This window comes from Ranitomeya imitator, chromosome 1 (genome assembly GCF_032444005.1).
Source record: "Ranitomeya imitator isolate aRanImi1 chromosome 1, aRanImi1.pri, whole genome shotgun sequence".
In the NCBI taxonomy this organism is placed as follows: domain Eukaryota; kingdom Metazoa; phylum Chordata; class Amphibia; order Anura; family Dendrobatidae; genus Ranitomeya; species Ranitomeya imitator.
This window is the reverse complement of record NC_091282.1, coordinates 201,781,830-201,803,332: the sequence shown is the minus strand read 5'-3', so window position 1 is coordinate 201,803,332 and position 21,503 is coordinate 201,781,830. Positions and strand designations below refer to the sequence as shown.

Genomic DNA, 21,503 nt, shown 5'->3' with positions numbered 1-21,503 from the left:
GCTGCATGATTTACGGCTGCTAGCCAGCCAGAGTACATGTGGGGGTTGCCCGGTTGCTAGGGAATCCCCACAAGTATTGAAGCTGTCTAGCAGCTGTAAATCATGCAGCTGAGTCAACAAAAACTAAATCTCTGAGCACTTAAAAATACTCGGAGACCACCTGAGCATGCTCGGGAAAACCCGAGCAAGGAGTATACTTGCTCATCACTATTAGTTACATGTCTCACACTGGTAATGCTCGCTTTTATTAAAAATAAGCTCTGGAGGCAGAGTCTCATGCAGATCAGTGTCCGGCCCATAAATCGTAACCGCTCATTTACATAAAAAAAACAAAACGTGGATTTCTCTGGAATAAGACATCGAATCACATATCAAGGTATCATTATTTGGTTTCATATGACCTGCATATCCATATATACAGCTTAGGAGAATTGATATTACCGACAGATTCCCTTTAAGAAAAGAAAAATACTTAGAAGTATTTAGAAAGATATAGAAATGTCATAAAACTGGTAGACATGTTACATTACTAAAAACCTGTAAAATCAGGAAATGAGTCTGCATGCCAACCGGGAATCATGTCATTGTTCATTAGTGAGCACAATCGTAATTATAAAGATAAATTCTATTAATTGCAATTTCATATCCTGTGAACACGGAATTTAAATAGAAAAGCCTTTTCATACAATTAGCAGAAAAAAGACAAATCAGAGTCAAAGCAATTACAGCAGACTCCTGACTCAAGAGCACAGTGACCGAGCGCTCCTCAGCCGTCCATTGCTCTGTTTATGTCTTAAATGTCAGGATGTGAAATCTCTCCTGGGGGAGATATGTGCAACTTTGGAAGGAGATTTCAATCTTTTTTTTAACAAGGAATTTTCATCAAAGAGAAAACACATAATACGTTTTCGACAGTGCCACTGGGATCAAAAAGATCTTAGAGCGTTACTGCGGCTTGTTTATAGTCTTTAGGACTTCCATGCATTTTGCACTGCTAAGATGTTGCGGCAAACACTCATCTTCCACACCGTAAGCCTGGGTAATGACAGCCTGTCAGCCTGCTCCACAGTAACACGTGTCAAGGACACAGCGGACATGCCAAGGCCTCGGGCCCAGTTAAAGAAAAGCAGAAAAGTGCAAACAGCTCGGGCTTCCTGGATCTTATTTGTATATTTTAGTTTTTCATTTTCAGGGTCATTTATTCTCATCCAGTTGTTAAGGTTAACTATAAGAACGACATCAGAACCCAACATTGAAATAGGGATTTTTGTGTTACTCACCGTAAAATCCTTTTCTCCGAGACGCTCATTGGGGGACACAGGACTGTGGGTGTATGCTTCTGCCGCCAGGAGGCTGACACTAAGTAGACATAAAAAAAGTTAGCTCCTCCTCCGTCGTATACACCCTGACACTGGCTACCAGAGAATCCAGTTTGGTGCAAAAGCAGTAGGAGAAATAAAAATAATATTATCAGCATAAATACAGAAAACTTAAGTCTAGAAAAAACCTCACTCTGATAATATCAGATACAAAAAGACAGTAGCCACCAGGGAGGGAGCTGTGTCCCCCAATGAGCGTCTCGGAGAAAAGGATTTTACGGTGAGTAACACAAAAATCCCTATTTCTCCTTCGCCTCATTGGGGGTGTCCCTCACTGTGGGATGTCCTAAAGCAGTCCCTGGGTGGGAAATTAACTCACCAATAATAATTATCCAGACCACTGTTGTCTATAAGAGCGTTACCGCCGCTTGAAGAATCCTTCTACTCAGACTTGCATCTGCAGAGATCTGGGAGAGGACGTTATAATGTTTGACAAAGGTATGCAAACTAGACCAGGTTGCAGCTTTGCAAACCTGTTCTGCTGAGGCCTGATGCCAAATCGCCCAGGAAGCCCCCCACTGCTCTAGTGGAGTGAGCTTTGATTCCAGCCGGAACCATCATGCCCTTGGTGCGATAGGCCTCCAGAATGGCCGCACGTATCCACCTGGCCAGGGTAGATTTTGAGGCCGCGCATTCCTTCCTGCGACCTTCTGGGAGGACAAACAGAGCATCCATCTGACGGAAAGGAGCTGTACGGGAAATGTATCTCCTCAGCGCTCTCACCAGGTCCAACGTATGGAGAGCTTTTTTTTTCTTTTTTTTTTTACACGGTGCGTAGGCGTCAGGCAAAAAGAAGGAAGAATATATCCTCATTAAAATGGAACGAGGAAACAACCTTCGGCAAAAAGGAAGGTACTGGTCCGAGTACTACCTTGTCCTGAAGAAAACGTAGAAAGGGAGTACGACAGGACAGGGCTGACAGTTCTGATACCCCGCCTTATGGAAGTTAAGGCCACTAAAAATAAGACTTTCCAAGAAAGGAAAGTCAAGGAAATATCCTCAAGAGGCTCTAAGGGAGCCTCCTGCAAGGCCCTTAAGACTAAATTAAGGTCCCAAGCTTCCAAAGGAGACTTATAAGTAGGGACCATATGAACGACTCCCTGAAAAAAAAGGTCCTGACCTGACAGGTAGTAGCAATCCTACGCTAAAAAAACAAAGAAAGACCGATAAGGCTGAAATTTGCCTTTTAAGAGTACTTGGAGCAAGCCGTGAATCCAGTCCTGCTTGGAGAAATTGGAAAACCGCACAGGAGGCAGCCCGCGCCCTCTACACCAAGAAAGAAAGACTTTCCAAGTGTAAAGAAATTCTGGCCGAAACGGTTTTACATGCATTAATCATGGTATCTGATACCTCTTGGGAGAAACCTGCCTGAGTTAAAAACCCAAGATTCAACGGCCAGGCCGTCAAACGTAGGACCCCTGAGTTCTGGTGGTAAAAACGGCCCTTGAGATAGAAGATCTGGACAATTGGGGAGCCGTCACGGAACTCCAGCGAAAAGCTGTACTAGGTCCGCATACCAGGTTCGCCATGGCCAACCTGGAGCGATCAGAATAGCCGGCGCTCCTTCTGACTTGATCTTCTTGATTACCCTCGGGAGCAGCACCAGAGGAGGGACAGATAAGAGAGATGAAACTGGTTCCAAGTTAGTACTGGCGCATCCACGGCGATCGCCTGCGGATCTCGGTACCGGGAGACAAGTCTGGGTACCTTGGCATTCCACTTGGATGCCATTAGATCCACATCCAGAGTCCCCCATAGATGGCATATTTGCTGAAATACTTCGGGATGGAGAGACCATACCCTTGACGCCAGACCCGGACGGCTGAGGAAATCTGCCGCCCAGTTCTCTTCGCTCGGGATGTGGACTGCGGGAATCACCGAGTGATTCCTCTCAGCCCAGAACAGAATTTCTTTTACCTCCTGCATGGCTGCCTTGCTGCGGGTGCCCCCCTGAAGATTTATGCAGGCCACCACAGTGGTGTAGTCCGATTGAATTCGGACCGGGCGACCCGCCAAAAGATAGCAAAAATAATGCAAAGCTAATCGAACCGCCCGAATCTCTAAGAGATAGATGGGGAGATATGATTCCTGAGGAGACCAACGCCCCTGAGCTGTGTGGTGAAAAAAAACACTGCTCCCCAACGGAAGAGACTGGCGTCAGTTGTGACTTACCAGCCAATAGGTTGGGGGAAAAAGCTTCCCCCCCCCCCAGTAGGGACGAGCTGTTTAATCACCATGGAAGAGACTGCCTAACCTGGGGAGACAACAGAAAACTGCGGTTGAGAGAGAGTTGATTCTTGTTCCATACTGCTAAGATTGCATGCTGGAGAGGTCGAAGGTGAAGCTGTGCAAATGGTACCGCTTCTACAGCTGCAACCATCCTTCCTAACACCCTCATACAGAATCGGATCATATGAGGGTACGGTAACTGGAGATTCCTCACCTCCCGCTGAAGGGCTAGGACTTTGTCCTGGGAAAGGATCGACAGGACTTGAGAGGAGTCGAAAATCACGCCTAGAAATGAAATCCTCCGAGATAGATCTAGGGATGACTTCCTTAAATTTACTAGCCAACCCAGACGAGAAAGGGAGTCTAGAACAAGCTGGCCTTTTACTTGCAAGCCTGAAAGGACGGTCCTTTGATCAGAGGATCGTTTATATAAGGCAAGACTACTATCCCTCGAGAGTGCAGAATGGACACCGCAGATAACATGACCTTCGTGAACACCCTGGGAGCGGAGGCCAGCCCGAAGGGTAAAGCCGTGAACTAGAAGTGTAGGTTGTTTAGGGCGAACCGGAGAAATCTTTGATGAGAAGAAAAAAATGGGAATATGTAGGCAGACATCCTGAATGTCTATTGAGGCCAAGAACTCTCCCTTTTCGATGAGGCAATAACTGACCAGAGAGATTTCATCCGAAAGTGACGAACGCGGACAAACCTGTTTAAGCGTTTCAGATCCAGAATGGGTCTTACTATCCCGTCCTTTTTGGGTACTACGAAAAGATTGGAATAAAATCCTTGAAACCCTTCTTCTCTTGGAACAGGAGAAATAACCCCGCAGAGACAAAGGGACCCTTTGGAATTGTACTGGTCTTGTCAGTGGGACCCGGACCTGGAAAGAACCGGGGAGAAGGCTGACAGACTAGCTCTATCTTGTAACCTGAAGATACGAGCTCTCCCACCCACTGGTCGTGGATAACTTAAAGCCAGACCTGGAGAAACAAAAGTAGACTTCCGCCTACTCTGTTGGAGGCACTCCGAGGAGGTCTCCAAACACTTTTGAGTCCTAGATTCTCTGGATATAGTTGACTGGGAAAGCATCTTTCCCCCCTGATGGGCCGTATAGGAGACTCGATTGTCTCGATCCTGATTGGGTCGACCCTGCTCCGCAGAGCCCGATGCTGGAGCCCATCTAGTATTACGAAAGGATCTGAAGCGAGCCTGGAATTGGTGACGCAAAGGCTGTCTAATCCTCTGCTGAGGAGAAAGCTAGCTCTTCCCACCTGTGGAGTTGGAGATAAGCTGATCCAGCTTTTTTTTTTTTTTCGAATAAGCCACTCCCCTGGCAGGGTAAGGTTGAAAGACTTTTAGAAGTAGAATCGGCCCATGTACTTAACCAGAGCGCCCTTCTAATGGCAATTGCATTAGCCGCAGCAGAAGGTACAGTCTGCAGCATCAAAGGATGCATTGATCAGATAGCTACCCACAAGAGCATCTGAGAAAAACATTTCTGACAGCTCTGCTGGCAAATCCCTTTCTTGAAGAGCCTTTGTTAAAGACTCTGACCAAGACAATATAGCCTTAGTAACCCAAGATGCTGCAAAAGAGGAAAAAAATGCTGAACTTGAAGCCTCAAAAATTGGAACTAGTTAAGCTCTCTATATGACGATCCGTAGGATCCTTAATGGACAAGCCATTAGGGAGAGATAGCAAAGTGCTAGAGGCTAAAAGAGACACCGGGGGATCTACTGAAGGATCTTCTGCCCATTTACTACATAACTCAGTAGCAAAGGGATACCTAGCCTTCAAAGTTTTTTTTTTTTTTTTTTTTTCCTGCTCCGATAAAAAGCTTGTCCGGGAGCTCCCGATTCCGAATCAGGTCCTCAAACTCGGGGAGAGAGGAAAAAAACCCTATGGGACCGATTGGCCCGCTAAAATGAGACCTTGTGATCAGAGGGTAAGGCGAGTTCGTCTTCTAACCCCAGGAACTGAATTGACAGTCTCAATCAGGCTATCGACAGACTCCTGAAACCCCGGAGCCTCAGAGATAAGGGAAACTTCTGACTCAGTCTGTCTCAATTTCTCCGCCTCTACTGAGGAAGGCGAGCGAGATACGGACCTCCAGGGTGCCGAAGCCCCAGACGGCCCGAGCGACGCTGTGCGAACTTGCTTTCTACGCGTCTGTCTAGTTTGAGCGCGGCCCTGCAGGCCGAAGGCTTTTGAGACCCTGAGGCCTTCTCTGAGACAGATGGGCTGCAGACCCTGACCGCCGGGGTCTGAACGGACTTGATTGCTTCAGTTAGGGCGAAAAGGACGTGACCCATTCCGGTGGAAAAGTCCCAGCCTTTGCATGACGGGCAGGAGCTGGAGAGATTGCTGGGGAACTCGGGGGGGGGGGGGGGCTCCTGAGCGCGTTCAGAGTCGCAGACCTCACAGAGACGATTGCTCTGGGCATACGGGAGGGCAGCACGGCAAGCTACACAAACGGTATATAGGACCGTGTGAGACTTATCTAGACATAGTGATTCTGTAAAAGCTATACCCAGGGCTTTAGACTGGGAAAACAACAGCGCTTCAACTGTCAGGCTGGAGGGGGAAGCACTTACCCCAGTCCTGTGTTGCAGTGTGGAACCGAACACAAAATGTGCCGCCTTGATCCCCAGCTGTCTTCAGGGGGCAGAAACGCCATGATTGCAGCGTTGGAGCGGCCTGTAGTAGGCCGAAGCCGGGACCTCGATTTTCCCCAGCATGGAGAGGAGAGGGCGGACCGGAAGTAAACGCGCCGGAGGGGGCGGAGCCTCACAGCGCCGTCTGTTCTGGGTGGAAGCCGGGCCAGAATGACCCGGAAGAGCACTCAGGACGCCAGGCCGGAGCCTGGAGCCCCTGAAAGGCCGTGGCGCCGGCCGCACTGTACTGCTGCGGCACCGACTAGAGCCGGACGAGCCGCAGCACTGAAGGGAGACTGCGAAGCCGCTCATTACCTGGCGCCGATCGGCGCAGGGACGCCTGGAGCTGCCTAGGAGGTAAAAATCGCTTGCATCAGGAGCCCCTTTCCTATCCGTCCCCTATTTTTGCAAGCTGAACCCTCTGAGAAAAGAGGGCTAGCGGGGGAGGGCAGAAAATATGACTGTGTTAACCCTAGCTCCATTTTCCACCTTTGGGAAAAGGAGAGGGACCGTCCACCACCCCTCTAACACCACAGCAGAACTTAAGTGTAGAAATCAGGGGGATCACACGGACATCAGAGAGCACCTGTACAGCCTATGGTCTTAAATACCTTAGGGTGGTCAGGGCCAAGTCCGGAGTGCAATCCCACGTCGCGGGAAAGGATACGTGGAGATACTCGCACGTGCTTGCCCGTTGCTGGTTTGGGGAGATCGGACCCTCAAAAGGATCCGTCGCCCCTCTCAATCCATATGAAGTTTGAAAGAAATAAGGGTCCGAGGATCCGGGACCCAGAGGTGTGCCTCCTTCAGACACTAAGCAAGAACTGGATTCTCTGGTAGCCAGTGTCAGGGTGTATACGACGGAGGAGGAGCTAACTTTTTTTATGTCTACTTAGTGTCAGCCTCCTGGCGGCAGAAGCATACACCCACAGTCCTGTGTCCCCCAATGAGGCGAAGGAGAAAACCCCCGGCAAGTCTTCCTGTACATTGCTGCAGCATCGCAAAGTGGAATGATGCTTTTTTTATTTGAGTTTTTCTTTAGCGCAAGTAGACAAAGATTTCATCAGTAAAAACACATAGCAAAATATCATTATCCCATTAGTGATTGGGCATTTTCCATTTTTTTGCACATTCATGTTACTATAATTTTATTTTACCACCAGCATAGACATGTGGAGGCTTGATTTTTTTGCAGGCCAAGCTGTAGTTATTAATCCCACCATTTAACCATATAATGTACTGGAAATTTTTTGGCAAAGTGGTGCAAAAACTGTAACATCACCATTGAATTTTGGGGTTTTGTCTTTAAGACATTAATTTAGCACTAGAAATTTTCTGTCAACATGACATTGCAGATCGGCACAATTGTGCAGATATCGAACATAGTGTCAAAAAAAATAAGAATTGAAATCATATGAAAAAAGGAAACGCAATCGTGCAGCCATTTTCTGAATTCTGCAACATTTTCTTTCTTTGACGCTGATCTCTTAAGGGGATTTTCCACTAATAGGACACCCCCTTCTAATTCCGCATACTTGGCCCAATTAAAATAACATCTATGCTCCCCTACGCTGCCGGGGCTCACGTGAGGTTGTGACGTCACAAGGGCCCTGCACCCAGTCGGTGCCCGCGTCCCTGTCGCCACCATCGGATGTATTCAATATCAGCAGGAAGTCAGGGCTGCGGCTGCTCTCCGACTTCTTCTTGATGTTCGATTTGACCAAAAGCGGAGACAGTAATGCCAGCGCTGTGCCCACTCATGTGACGTAACAATCTTACATGAGCCCTGGGAACGAGAGTTGAAACACCGCTTGAACGGCGACGGCAAGAAAGGCGAGTATAGGTGTTACCCAACATGGGAAATGACAAGGGGTTATCCAAGTAGTGGACAACCTTTAAGTGGTAGCATCTTTGGATACAATGTTTTGGTAGTTTGTAATTGTATTTTTTAACGGGAAGCATTGCAGTGTGAAAACATCTACTTTTGATTTTAGAATTTATTTTTTTGCCCTGGTTTACGGTGTTGACCGTATTAAACATTTTACATTTTTTACGTTTTAAAGGGTGGGTGATTTCATAAACTACAATAGTTTGTTCTATACAATGTAACACCAGTATTGCAGTATATGGGGAAACTTATTTTCCTACTAAATTTTCCCTGTTCACTAAGATGAAAGTCATGGGTGTCTTTAGCAGGGTCAATGTAGCCATTGCAACCTCCAGCCTCCATAATCGCACTTGATCGAATCAAAAGATTGACAGCAGCATTTAAGGGGTTATCGGCAACAATCAAAGCCTAAGGCTGCCGTCACACTAGCAGTATTTGGTCAGTATTTTACATCAGTATTTCTCAGCCAAAACCAGAAGTGGGTGATAAATACAGAAGTGGTGCATATGTTTCTATTATACATTTCCTCTAATTGTTCCACTCCTGGTTTTGGCTTACAAATACTGATGTAAAATACTGACCAAATACGGATAGTGTGACCGTAGCCTAACTCTGGTTGTAGCTGTTCACCCCTTCACAACACAGCCAATTTCCGCTTTTGCGTTTCCTTTTTTCTCTCCCCTCATTTCCAAATCTTTTATTTTTCTGTCCACATAGATGTATGAGGGTTTGTTTTTTTGCAGGACGAGTTGTACTTTTGAACGATACCATTTCATTTTACCACAAACTGTACTCGAAAAATGGGGAAAAAAAAATTCCAAATACAGTGAAATTGTGAAAAAAAAACAACACACAATTCTGACATTGTTTCTTGGCAATCATTTTCACGGTGTACATTTTGTGGTAAAAGTTATCAAGTAATATGATTCTCCTCATCAATACGATTACGGCAATATCAAATGTGTTCAGTTTTTTTATTATTACTACCTTAGTGGTGGAAAAAATATCAGAAGTTTGCAAAAATAAATTTTAAGGGTTGTGTCGCCATTTTCCGTGACACGTAACATTTTTATTTTTCGGCCGATGTATGCTTTCATTAGTATCATTTTGGGATAGATGTGACTTTTTGATCGTTTATTACATTTTTTGTGGAAATGCGGCAACCAAAAAAAAAAAAAAAAACTATTTTAGGGTTCTTGATTTTTTCCATTTACCGATCGGGTTACCGCAATTATTTTCATATTTTGATAGATCGGACATTTCTTAAGGCGGTGATACAACATATGTATATATTTTTTAATATCTTTACTCACAATGGAGGGAAGGGGGGAGCGATTTTAAATTTTAGGGTTTTTTGTATTTTTTCATATTTTTTACAACTTTTTTTTTCTGTTAGGCCCCTTAGAGGAGTTTAAGATCATCCATACACATAGCAAAATTCAGTCTCTTTTGAACTTAATGACACATGCGCACATCGGCACGTTAATTGCCACTGTCAGAGATTCACAGCGGCATTTAACAAGTTAACAGCCATCAGGTATGGGGTGGACTCGCTGGGTGAGCCCACTCCTCACACCTGCTTCAGACATGTGGCGTAGACATATGGCAAACGTCGTGAAGTGGTTAAAAGGTGGAGGTTGTCTTTGTAACACCGCTGGCATCGGCTCAGCTGCTGAACCTGCTACATACACCGGTACTAGAATAGGATGTACAGGTTTGTTCCATATTAGGAACGGATTAAAGAGTTTTTCCCACAATATCAAAGCTCAATTGCCTAAAATCTTATTTATACATCAATTCGATCTAAATAGAAATATCCTGCAAAGTTCATATATTTGAGACCTTGGGCCTATACAGTTTCTGCCTTTGTTTTGGGGGAATTCTAAAACCTACTTTTTCAAGTGCATTTTGAAGCCCAGGACAGCTCTAAATCTCACCGTACACATTGATAACGTACATATAGAAGTTGACATATTTAATGCATTCTCGAGGATTATTTTCTCGTCTTCCAATTCCATGTGAAACTTTTGAGTGTCCCTTGTTGTTTCCTTTTCACAACTGACAAAAATAAAAAATTGTAATGGATGTTGGGAAACTTGCCACACGGCCAGTAGCGTAGCTACTGGGGGGGCAGAGGAGGCCATTGCCCCGGGCCCAGTCACCTGAAGGGGCCCACTGGGAGATACACTGCCTTGTGTGAGGTGTCAGGGAGAGAGCAGCACAATGCCGGCTGCAGAACCCCCCTCCTGCAGAGTGTGATGTGGTCTCACCCGAGGAGTCTCTTCCTGGCTGGCAGCAGCAGATGCAGTTACTTACGCTTGGTTTGGCTGAGGCACGCTGGGTCCTAGTGCCCTCCTTGCATCTATCTGGACACTTCCTGGTTCTCCTCACTGCCTGAAAACTTCATCAGTAAGTGGAGATGGAATTTATTAGAGTAATTCGATTTAGGCATATCATGGTCACTGTGGGGGTGAATGTGAGAGGATTGTGTTATTGTAGGGGCTGAAGTGGGAGAGGAGGACAGGGCACTGTGGGGTAAATGTGAAACGATGGGGGTTATTGTGTGTGTGCAGGGGGACAGGGCACTGTGGGGTAAATGTGAAACGATGGGGGTTATTGTGGGTGTGCAGGGGGACAGGGCACTGTGGGGTAAATGTGAAACGATGGGGGTTATTGTAGGTGTGCAGGGGGACAGGGCACTGTGGGGTAAATGTGAAACGATGGGGGTTATTGTAGGTGTGCAGGGGGACAGGGCACTGTGGGGTAAATGTGAAACGATGGGGGTTATTGTAGGTGTGCAGGGGGACAGGGCACTGTGGGGTAAATGTGAAACGATGGGGTTATTGTGGGTGTGCAGGGGGACAGGGCACTGTGGGGTAAATGTGAAACGATGGGGGTTATTGTAGGTGTGCAGGGGGACAGGGCACTGTGGGGTAAATGTGAAACGATGGGGGTTATTGTAGGTGTGCAGGGGGACAGGGCACTGTGGGGTAAATGTGAAACGATGGGGGTTATTGTGGGTGTGCAGGGGGACAGGGCACTGTGGGGTAAATGTGAAACGATGGGGGTTATTGTGGGTGTGCAGGGGGACAGGGCACTGTGGGGTAAATGTGAAACGATGGGGGTTATTGTGGGTGTGCGGAGGGACAGGGCACTGTGGGGTAAATGTGAAACGATGGGGGTTATTGTGGGTGTGCAGGGGGACAGGGCACTGTGGGGTAAATGTGAAACGATGGGGGGTTATTGTGGGTGTGCAGGGGGACAGGGCACTGTGGGGTAAATGTGAAACGATGGAGGTTATTGTGTGGGTGTGCAGGGGGACAGGGCACTGTGGGGTAAATGTGAGAGGATGGTGGTATTGTGGGAGGGAGACAGGGCACTGTGGGGGTGAATGGGAGAGTTTGAGGGTATTATGAGAGCTGACGTAGGTGAGGGGGCACTGGGGCGCTGACTATTATTATACTGTTTAATGTTATGAGATATTCACTCCATCATATGTGAGGGTATGTGTCCTCGAGGTGTATTGGCAGCGCTTTGGACGCAGCAGATACCCTGCTCCGCCTAAAGCGCTGCCCCCTGTTGTACGTGTGGTGATTCCGCATATATTCATTGAACACAGGTGGAATCACTGCATCCTATTCATATACTGTTTTATTTATCTTGTGGAGACGGAGCATCTCCACAAGATCAATAGACATGCTGCTGTCTAGAAAGACGCGCCACATGTCTGGTTACGAAGGCCTGCCACCTGCGTCTATGTACGCATAGTGGAGACGGGATTTCATAAAATCCCCTCCACTATGCTGTAACATCTGGAAGCTGCAATTTCGACGCTGCGGATGTACACAGCGTCCAATCCCCAGCAAAACCCCAAGCAATATGTCCCTTAGAAACATACCCTAATGGTTGCTGTCTTGGGTACTGGAGATGGGGGGGGTCTTATTATTGTGAGCTGGGTCTTTTATAAGTATTAGTAAAACAAGCATTGCAAAGAAGGTTAATATTACTATAACAAGGATAAGTATTAACATAAGGGCGCAGACAGACACTGTATAACTCATGCGACGATCGCATTGCAATCCTCGGACTGGCCCTGACACCTCTCCTGACATAAGCTTGACAGTGTGATAAATTACTATGTAACTGTCAGCCTCATGAGAGCCGACGGTCAGTCCGAGGATTGCGATGCGATCCTCACATGAGAAATACGTCAGTCTGTCTGCCCCCTAACTAGTATAACAATACAGTAACCACGGGCTGCATTCTATGTTATAAGAATAAATTGCTTATAATTAAATTATTAAAGGGAACCTGTCACCCCCCAGGGACTATTAAGGTAATAGAGCCAGCCCCCTTCAGCAGCTCTAAGGCTACATTCTGTGGAGGTGGCTCTTAGGTTTTTGTTCCCTAATAACGCTGAAATATTCACTTTTATAAATTGCGCCCCATACCTGTATTGAGTCTGGGGGGTACGTCTTTTGTCCCCGGACACAACCGTCTCCCAGCTGTCCATCATCCCACCGGGCACCAATGCCTGGGCTCTCATTTTTCGGGCATGCGCCGTGTGTGCTGCCCTGGAACTCCCATCAGCTGATGTACTGATATCGCGCCTGCGTGTAGCGGAGGACCGAGATCCCGCCCCGCACTGTGTTATGATTTATTCACACTGCGGGGCTGGGAATCTGGTGCTGTGCGCAGGTGCGATCTACTTACATCACTTGATATAAGTTCCAGGGGAGCGCGCACTGCGCATGACCGAGAAATAATTGCAGAGCGCCGGTGACGGCACAAGACAGAGAGGAGGCGGTGCTCAGTGGGATGATGAACGGCTGCGAGGCGGCTGAGTCAGGGGGAGAAAACGTACCCGCCAGACTCAATACAGGTATGGCGCACAATTTATAAAAGTGAATATTTCCGCGTTATTAGGGATCAAAAACATAAGAGCCACCTTCACAGAATGCAGCCATAGTGCTGAAGAAGGTGGCTCTTTTACCTTAATAGGCCCTGGGGGGTGACAGGTTATTAAAGGCTTGGGATAATTGTCTGCAGTCACTCTACAGACTGCCAAATCATGATGAGGTGCACCTGCCGTTATGAGACCCCAAGACCACTGGTGTGATCAGGTGCTCATGCGACCACGTTTGCTATTTGCACGTGTTCACTAGACAAGTTTGACTTCTCTCAATAGAAGAAAATCGTCACATGACCTCCTGCTCTCATCAGCGATGCTGGGGCCAGTATTACTGGACATAGGGGGACTCCTAAATATTAAGTAGGCACTTACGAAGCATTGAAGCCTAACTACTGGGTGGCAGATAGTGCTGTACCGGCTGTCAGTCTGTCCCGGGGCATCAGTTATAGCCGCCACTCTCTATACACAGAGCGGTGACTGAAAAATGTTGAAGTAATAGTATACACAGTTTGTCAGGGAAAAGTGAATGGCTCCACCGGAAAGAACGTCCTCTGTAAGTCACCATCTACAACTGTGCTGTGATCTCTCTATGTCATGCAGGACTGGTATCTACCACTATATGGTATTACCGCATGGCGGTAATATCAGTGCTGGTTATTGTATAGAGATTTATTTTCAATAACAGTGCAGTCATCTCCTGAGGTTCCCCTATACCACCGTAGTTACAATCATGGTTACCTGGTTAAGGGCCACAGGTGGACACAGACAGAAAAGGGTCCATGTGCAAGAACAATATATGGGCCCTTTGCAGCCCAAGAACTTCTAAAAATACAAAATTGCACCTTATTTAGAGGTAGAAAAGGGCCCCCTTAACTCTTGGGCCCATGTGCTGCCGCATAGTTTGCACTAATGATATGTCCGCCTGTTAGGGGCCCACTCACATGTTTCGCCCCCCCTGAGCTGAACCCCTAGCTACGCCTCCGCACACGGCTGTAGAGATTAAAGATAAAATTCCGGGAAGATGATGGTATTCAGCAACAATTATGGAGTAGAAGAATTTTCTATAACTGGAAAAGATTCCCAGCTAAAGTGGAGATTAGGAAAGTCTGAGTAGAAACCCTTAGGCGTGACACAACGCCATCACTCCGCAAGCTAAACCAATATAGATTTCCCAAAATGGTGAGAGCCGCATGATATAGGGGCTGAGACTTCAATTCCAGGGATGCATCACTTATTGGGCATGGTTTTGCTATTACAATAAAAATAGTTTTTTTATTATTAGCAGGATATTATCACTACAGGACTAGATGTCTTGAGCCTCCTAGTCCAACCACGCCCACAGCACTGTATGTGTAGATGGAAAGCGGCCAATCAGTGATGTGGGGGAGTATAAACAGCTCAGCATTCAGAGCTCTGCAGCACAGAAAACGGACTATCAACTGCTGCAGCCTGTAAACTAAGTAATACATCACTGAAATCTGGGTTGTCAGATTACATAGCAAAATCCTGCTAATAAATTAATAAGCTAAAAACAGGTATGATTTAAAACAAAAATAAATAAAGCACACATTTCATTAGTAAGAACATTTTGAAACCTGATTAATATGGTTACCTTGAATGGTTTGTGGCTTAGTAGCGTTATCAAAATCACAAATCTTTGACCACTCATCACGGACAGCTTCTGGTGTCATTGGGCGATTCTGCTGTCTGATAATGGAACCAACAGTTCTCTCCCAACGCACTAATTACAAGGAGGGAATAGAAAATATTGATCAGAATCCTCAAGGTGATGGCAAAGAGCACAAAGCAATACAATGTAAACTTACTTCTAAAGGCTACTTTCTAAAGAATTCTCAGAACCAGCTCAAGGCAACTGCATTTTTTTTTCTTTTTTAGCTTTATAAAAGGGCCTCGCCATTTCTCCTGCACCACAAAGCTGCCCAGCACAGGAGGGAAGAGACCTTTCCGAGGAAAACGTCTGATGTCACCGAGGGGTTTTGTTTGCTTTTGTCAAGCACAAACACTGATTCCAAAAAAAGTGAAATTACTTTTCATGCTGAAATGCTTGCCCCCAAAACGGCGGCAGCAAAGGAGCGAGAGGCAGCGTGAGCAAGAACAATGCCCAGGAACAGGCCGTGTTACAGGCCATTTGTAAACCTCAGTTCGGTTGATCAATCCCAGGTTATTTAAAAAAAAAGTCTTCAAAAGATCAATCACGTGTCCGGCTCCATATACTAGACGAAACGTGTAAACTACACAAACCAAAACACCGACTGGGACACAATGTCTCCTCATATAACATAGCATATGGACAACGACAGCCAGTGAGAGACAATATGGACATTAGTCTACGCATGAACCAATTCACAAGGATATTAACCCCTTGAGGACGACATCTCTCGCTATATCCTCCTCACCTGTAAAGAACCATATATTTTTTTATATTCTTTCCCATATTAGGACTTGTTTTTTTTAAGTGTAACGAGTAGTTTTAAGTGACATAATTCGCTTCACCAAAAAATGGACTGGAAAAAAAAATTGAAAAAAAAATTAAAAATGGTGTAAAAAAAAGAAAAAAAAAAAAAAGCTTGTACGCCTTTTTTTTGTTTGTTTTTCTGACTTTGAAGTAAAAATGGTGATACCAAATGTACACACTTGATTTAGTTTGGCTGCTAAACATGTTGTGTTTTGGCATACCCGGAGAACAATAACTTTTTATTTTCAGCCACTACATTTTATAAAGGATTAGTTTTGGACAAGCTGTAGCTTTTAATCTGTTCCATTTTCAGGTATATACGAATTTCAGATCTTTTTTTCATTAGGAGGCAAAGTGACCAACAAAAGCAATTTTGTCATATTGGTCTTTTTATTGCCATTTATCACACAGAATAAAAATAGACATACTTGGGATTGGCGAATCAGTAAGTGTCCAAACAAAAAACATTTCCTAATTATTTTGGTGGGGGGGGGGGGTTGCGCTTTGGGAATAGAAGAGTAATTTTGAACTGTAATTTTCTTTTTAGAGTATTTAAAAATATTTGTAACCATTTCACACTTTTATTCTCAGCTTACTCTAGGAGACAAAGTTACAGTCATTTGTACAGTACTACTTACTACTGTCCCCTATTGTAAAACTGGAAATCTCTTATGGAGCCCAGTCGATCCAGGCTTTATACAGAATGTGAAGAAGGGTGTTCTGTGCCGTTACCATAACCACCTCGAACACTATGAATGCAATCTTTGCGCAGAAGTTTAGATATTGGAGAATAAACTTTGATTTGTATGCAATGCTCTTTGACTAGAAAAGTTACCATTTCTACATTCCATGAGAACTTGCCCAGATATGGAAACAGAAAATGTTGGTTAAGTAGCAGCAAAGTAGATGAGATTTCATCCACAACCTTACTATGAGTTCACCACGTGAAATTGTTTGTGTACTTCCACAGTGGAGTTAACCCATTACAAAACATGTTAAAATTCAGACAAAAAATTAAGACCCCTCAATAAAATCCACATGCAATACATGTGCATTTTATTTACGATCTGAGGATAATCAACTTCCCATCTACCAATGTGAGTAATGATGAAGATATAATCCAGCTCAGGAGATCTGTAAAAAAAAATGTTTAAATCTTTATTACAAAAATACTCATAAAAATCATTACATGTCTTTAAAAAAAATCACAACCCCCACATGGAAGTATATTGTGGGCAGACAACAGTTCTTATTCATGCAAGGACTAAGAATTGTTCTAAATGCGCCTGCCAACAATATAGTCCCATATGGGGGTTGTGATTTTTTAAAGACAAGTAATGATTTTTATGAATTATATTTTTGTACTAAAGATATAACGAATTTTTTACGGACCTCTGAGCTGGATTATATCTTCATGATTTACTTGTTCCTGCTGCACTGCAGCTTCCGTGCTTGGATACCGGGACCGTTAGATGGGTGAGCTGACCTTTTTCTATATTTTTTCTTAACTGTGATTAATAGGGCTCTCTGGGACTGAGGTATTGATGATGTATCCTCTAGTGAGGTCATCAATGTCATATCGGTGGGGTCTAGCATTCGTCAACCCCATTGATGAGCTGTTATCTATCCTTGTGGCGGTTGGATCTTAAAAAGATATGGAGTCAAAAGAACACAAGTCTACAATATTTAGGGGTCGATCTGATATCTTATTCCCCATGCAAATGAATGGGCGATGAAATGCAGTGCTAGAGAGTGCTACTAAATGTACAGAGCCACGTTGCTACGACTTGAAACACTTATTACTTTTGTTGATTGCAAAATTCAGTTCCTATTGGGACATATAGATTATGGGGATGAGGGGGAAACCCTCCATTGCAAACAAGTAGATAGATCTTATTAAAAACACTCACACTTTCCAATCCATCCAGCTCCAACCTGAAAGACAGAAGACACAATTAAGTCTGCGATAAAGTCAAACCTTAGAGAAACGTTCATTGTTTAGTTTTTTAGCTTTTGAGCTTTGAGTTTTGAACTTAGAAACCTACAAACCTTTCCCGAAACAAAATGTGTGAAGCTTTCTTGTAAGAAGTTTATAGAACTGTAAAACGTAATGTATTAAAGACAACTAAAGAAGGTAAACGACTAATTAAAACGGTTTAAATTTGCATCAGAAGTTTCAACCAGAGCTAAGATTATGGAACGTATTAATCCAACAGACTAGAACCCTCAGATTTAATACTGTGAATCATTAGGATGGAAAACAAAACAAAACACAGAACCAATATTCTGATTATAAGAATGTACCAACACATCAATAATTAAAACTAGATATCTTTTTTAATGCCAATAACAATCTTAGAAAAAGAAATAGATAAACGGATTCACAGAAGTTCTAAAACAGAAGTGATCCAACATGGATTAATAATTAAGGAAATTGTTAACTGATGTCATAATGGCACGTAATATACCCCCTCTATAGCAAGTAACTAACACCTTGATATGCAATTTGCAATCTCCTGACAAAAACTGTGAAAAGCGGGTCAAGGTGTTACTTGCTACAAAGGCAATATAGCTACAGTGTCATGTAAAAGTTTGGGCATCCCTAGTCAAAATTACTGTCATTGTGAACAGTTAAGCAGTTAAAAATGAAATGATCTCTACAAGGGCTAAACTTATGACACATTTCCTTTGTATTTTAGGCAAAAAAGATATAACCGTATATACTCGAGTATCAGCCGACCCGAGTATAAGCCGACCCCCCTAATTTTGCCACAAAAAACTGGGAAAACTTATTGACTCGAGTATAAGCCTAGGGTGGAAAATGCAGCAGCTACCGGTGAATTTCAAAAATAAAAATAGATGCTCCATACAGTTCATTATGGCCCCATAGCTGTGCCATATAGTGCTCTGCACCGTTCATTATTGCCCCATAGATGTACCATAGAAAGGTGTGCCATATAGTGCTCTGCACCATTCATTATTGCCCCATAGCTGTGCCATATAGTGCTCTGCACGGTTCATTCTTGCCCCATAGCTGTGCCATATAGTGCTCTGCACCGTTCATTCTTGCCCCATAACTGTGCCATATAGTGCTCTGCACCGTTCATTCTTGCCCCATAGCTGTGCCATATAGTGCTCTGCACCGTTCATTCTTGCCCCATAGCGGAGCCATATAGTGCTCTGCACCGTTCATTCTTGCCCCATAGCTGTGCCATATAGTGCTCTGCACCGTTCATTCTTGCCCCATAGCTGTGCCATATAGTGCTCTGCACCGTTCATTCTTGCCCTATAACTGTGCCATATAGTGCTCTGCACCGTTCATTATTGCCCCATAGCTGCGCCATATAGTGCTCTGTACCGTTCATTCTTGCCCCATAGCTGAGCCATATAGTGCTCTGCACTGTTCATTCTTGCTCCATAGCTGTGCCATATAGTGCTCTGCACCGTTCATTTTTGCCCCATAGATGCTGCTGCAATAATAAAAAAAATGCCATACTCACCTCTCTTGCTTGCAGCTATCGGAGTCTCGTCCCGGCGTCTCTCTGCACTGACTGATCAGGCAGAGGGCGGCGCGCACACTATATGCGTCATCGCGCCCTCTGACCTGAACAGTCAGTGCAAGAGGACACAAAGACAGAGCGGCGCCCGGCGGGTGGAACGCGGACAGGTGAATATAAAATTCTCACCTAGTCCCGGCGCTCCTGACGCTGCCCCTACCTGTCACACTGTCTTCGGGTGCCGCAGCTCTTCCTGTCAGCGGTCACTGGCACCGCTCAGAGGAATGAATATGTGGCTCCCCCCTATGGGAGTGGAGTCCATATTCATTTCTCTAATGAGCAGTCCCACGTGACCGCTGAACAGGGGAAGAGCTGCGGCACCCGAAGACCGTGGGACGGACAGGGGGAGCGTCAGGATCGCCAGGACTAGGTGAGTATGCCTCAGCGCCCTCTCCCCCTCACCCGCCGCCCCTGCCGCCCACCGTGACTTGAGTATAAGCCGAGAGGGGCACTTTCAGCCCAAAAATTTGGGCTGAAAATCTCGGCTTATACTCTAGTATATACGGTATATTTTCCTCTTTTATATATTAAAAATGACAAAAAAGATAATGAGCCTATGCTAAAGTTTGGTCACCCTGCATGGTTAGTACCTAGTAGCACCCCCATTTTGCAAGTATCACAGCTTGTAAATGCTTTTTGTAGCCAGACCAGAGTCTTTCAATTCTTGTTAGAGGGATTTCATCCATTCTGTTAGATTCATCTTGAATGCACTGCTATTTTGAGGTCTAGCCACAAATTTTCAATGATGATCAGCTCAGGGGACTGTGGGGGCCATTGTAAAACCCTCAGTTTGTGCCTATTGAGGTAGTTTATTATGGATTTTTTACGCGTGTTTATGATAATTATCCATTTCTAGAAGCCATATGCTTTTCAATTTCAGCTTTTATACAGATGGAATTATGTTTGCATCAAGAATTTGTTGAAATTTAATTGAATCCATTCTTCCCTCTACCGTGAAATGATCCCAGTGCCATTGGCTGCAGCACAACCCCAAAGCATGATTGATCAACCCCCAAGCATGATTGATCAACCCCCAAGCTTAATGGTTGGCGAGATGTTCTTTTCCTGAAATTCTGTGCCCTTTTTCTCCACACATTCCTTTGATCATTGGGGCCCAAAGAGTTCCTCTTTAACCTCATCGATCCAAATGACTTGTTTCCAAAATGCATCAGGCTTGTTTAGATGTTTTTTAGCATTCTTCTGATGCTTTATGCTGAGGATGCAGAAGAGGTTTTTGTCTGATGACTCTTCCATAAAGACCATAATTGTGCAGGTGTCTCTGAACAGTAGAACAATGTACCACAAATCTAGAGTATGATAAATCTTTCTGAAGGTCTTTTGCAGTCAAGCGAGGGTTCTGATTCGCCTCTCTACCTACCAGCACCTCTCACTGAAATATTGCTTAGTTTTCCAGACCTTATCTTGATCTCCACTGTTCTTTGCAACTGCCATTTCTTAATTACATTTCGAACTGCAGGAAGGGCAACTTGAAAACGCTTTGCTATCTTCTTATAGCCTTCTCCTGCTTTGTGGGCCTCCACCATTTCCATTTTCAGAGTGCTAGTTTATGCTTGTGTATTGGATTTTTTAGTCATTGTCTTGACTTACCGTATATACTCGAGCATAAGTCGAGATTTTCAGCCCATTTTTTGGACTGAAAGTACCCCTCTCGGCTTATACTCGAGTCATACACAGGGGTCGGCGGGGGGAGGGGGAGCGGGGGCTATCTAATTATACTCACCTACTCCTGGTGCGGGTCCCTGCTTCTTCCAGCGCTGCATATTCTTCGTGTACTGAGTGGTCACATGGTACCGCTCATTACAGTAATGAATATGCGGCTCCACCTCCCATAGGGATGGAGCCGCATATTCATTACTGTAATGAGCTGTAACGGTGACCGCGTAGTACAGGAAGAATATGCAGCGCCGGGAGAAGCAGGGACTGCACCGTGCCAGGAGCAGGTAAGTATACGGGGAGGGGGAGCGCTGCGCTCCGTGATATTTACCTGATCCTCGTTCGGGTGCGGCTCCGTCATCAGCGTCCTCTGGCTGTGACGCTCAGGTCAGAGCTGAACGTCAGTGCTGAGGACGGAGCCGCACCCGAACGAGGAGCAGGTACAAGTGCCGAGATCCTGAGCGACGGAGAGGTGAGTATATGATTTTTTTTTTTTTTTCATCGCAGCCACAGCATATGGGGCATGTGACTGTATGGAGCATCTATATGAGGCCATAACGATTGTGCAGCACTATAAGGGGCAGTGACTGTATGGGGCCGTAATGATTGTGCAGCACTATAAGGGGCAGTGACTGTATGGAGCATCTGTATGGGGCCATAACGTTTGTGCAGCACTATATGGAGCAAATATCTTTATGGAGCATCTTATGGGGTCATAATCAACATTTGGG

General features: G+C 45.1%; 1 protein-coding gene across 1 annotated transcript in view; it reads right to left on the bottom strand.

The window, feature by feature from the left end:
• The window catches only part of HSD17B4 (hydroxysteroid 17-beta dehydrogenase 4), a 505,871-nt gene that overhangs the window by 298,834 nt on the left and 185,534 nt on the right, over positions 1-21,503 (bottom strand). The window contains exons 10-11 of the mRNA XM_069753449.1: positions 17,452-17,476; positions 14,678-14,806 (exon numbers count right to left, since the gene is read on the bottom strand). Coding sequence (XP_069609550.1) covers positions 14,678-14,806; positions 17,452-17,476 — 154 coding nt within the window. The remainder of the gene's footprint in view (positions 1-14,677; positions 14,807-17,451; positions 17,477-21,503) is intronic.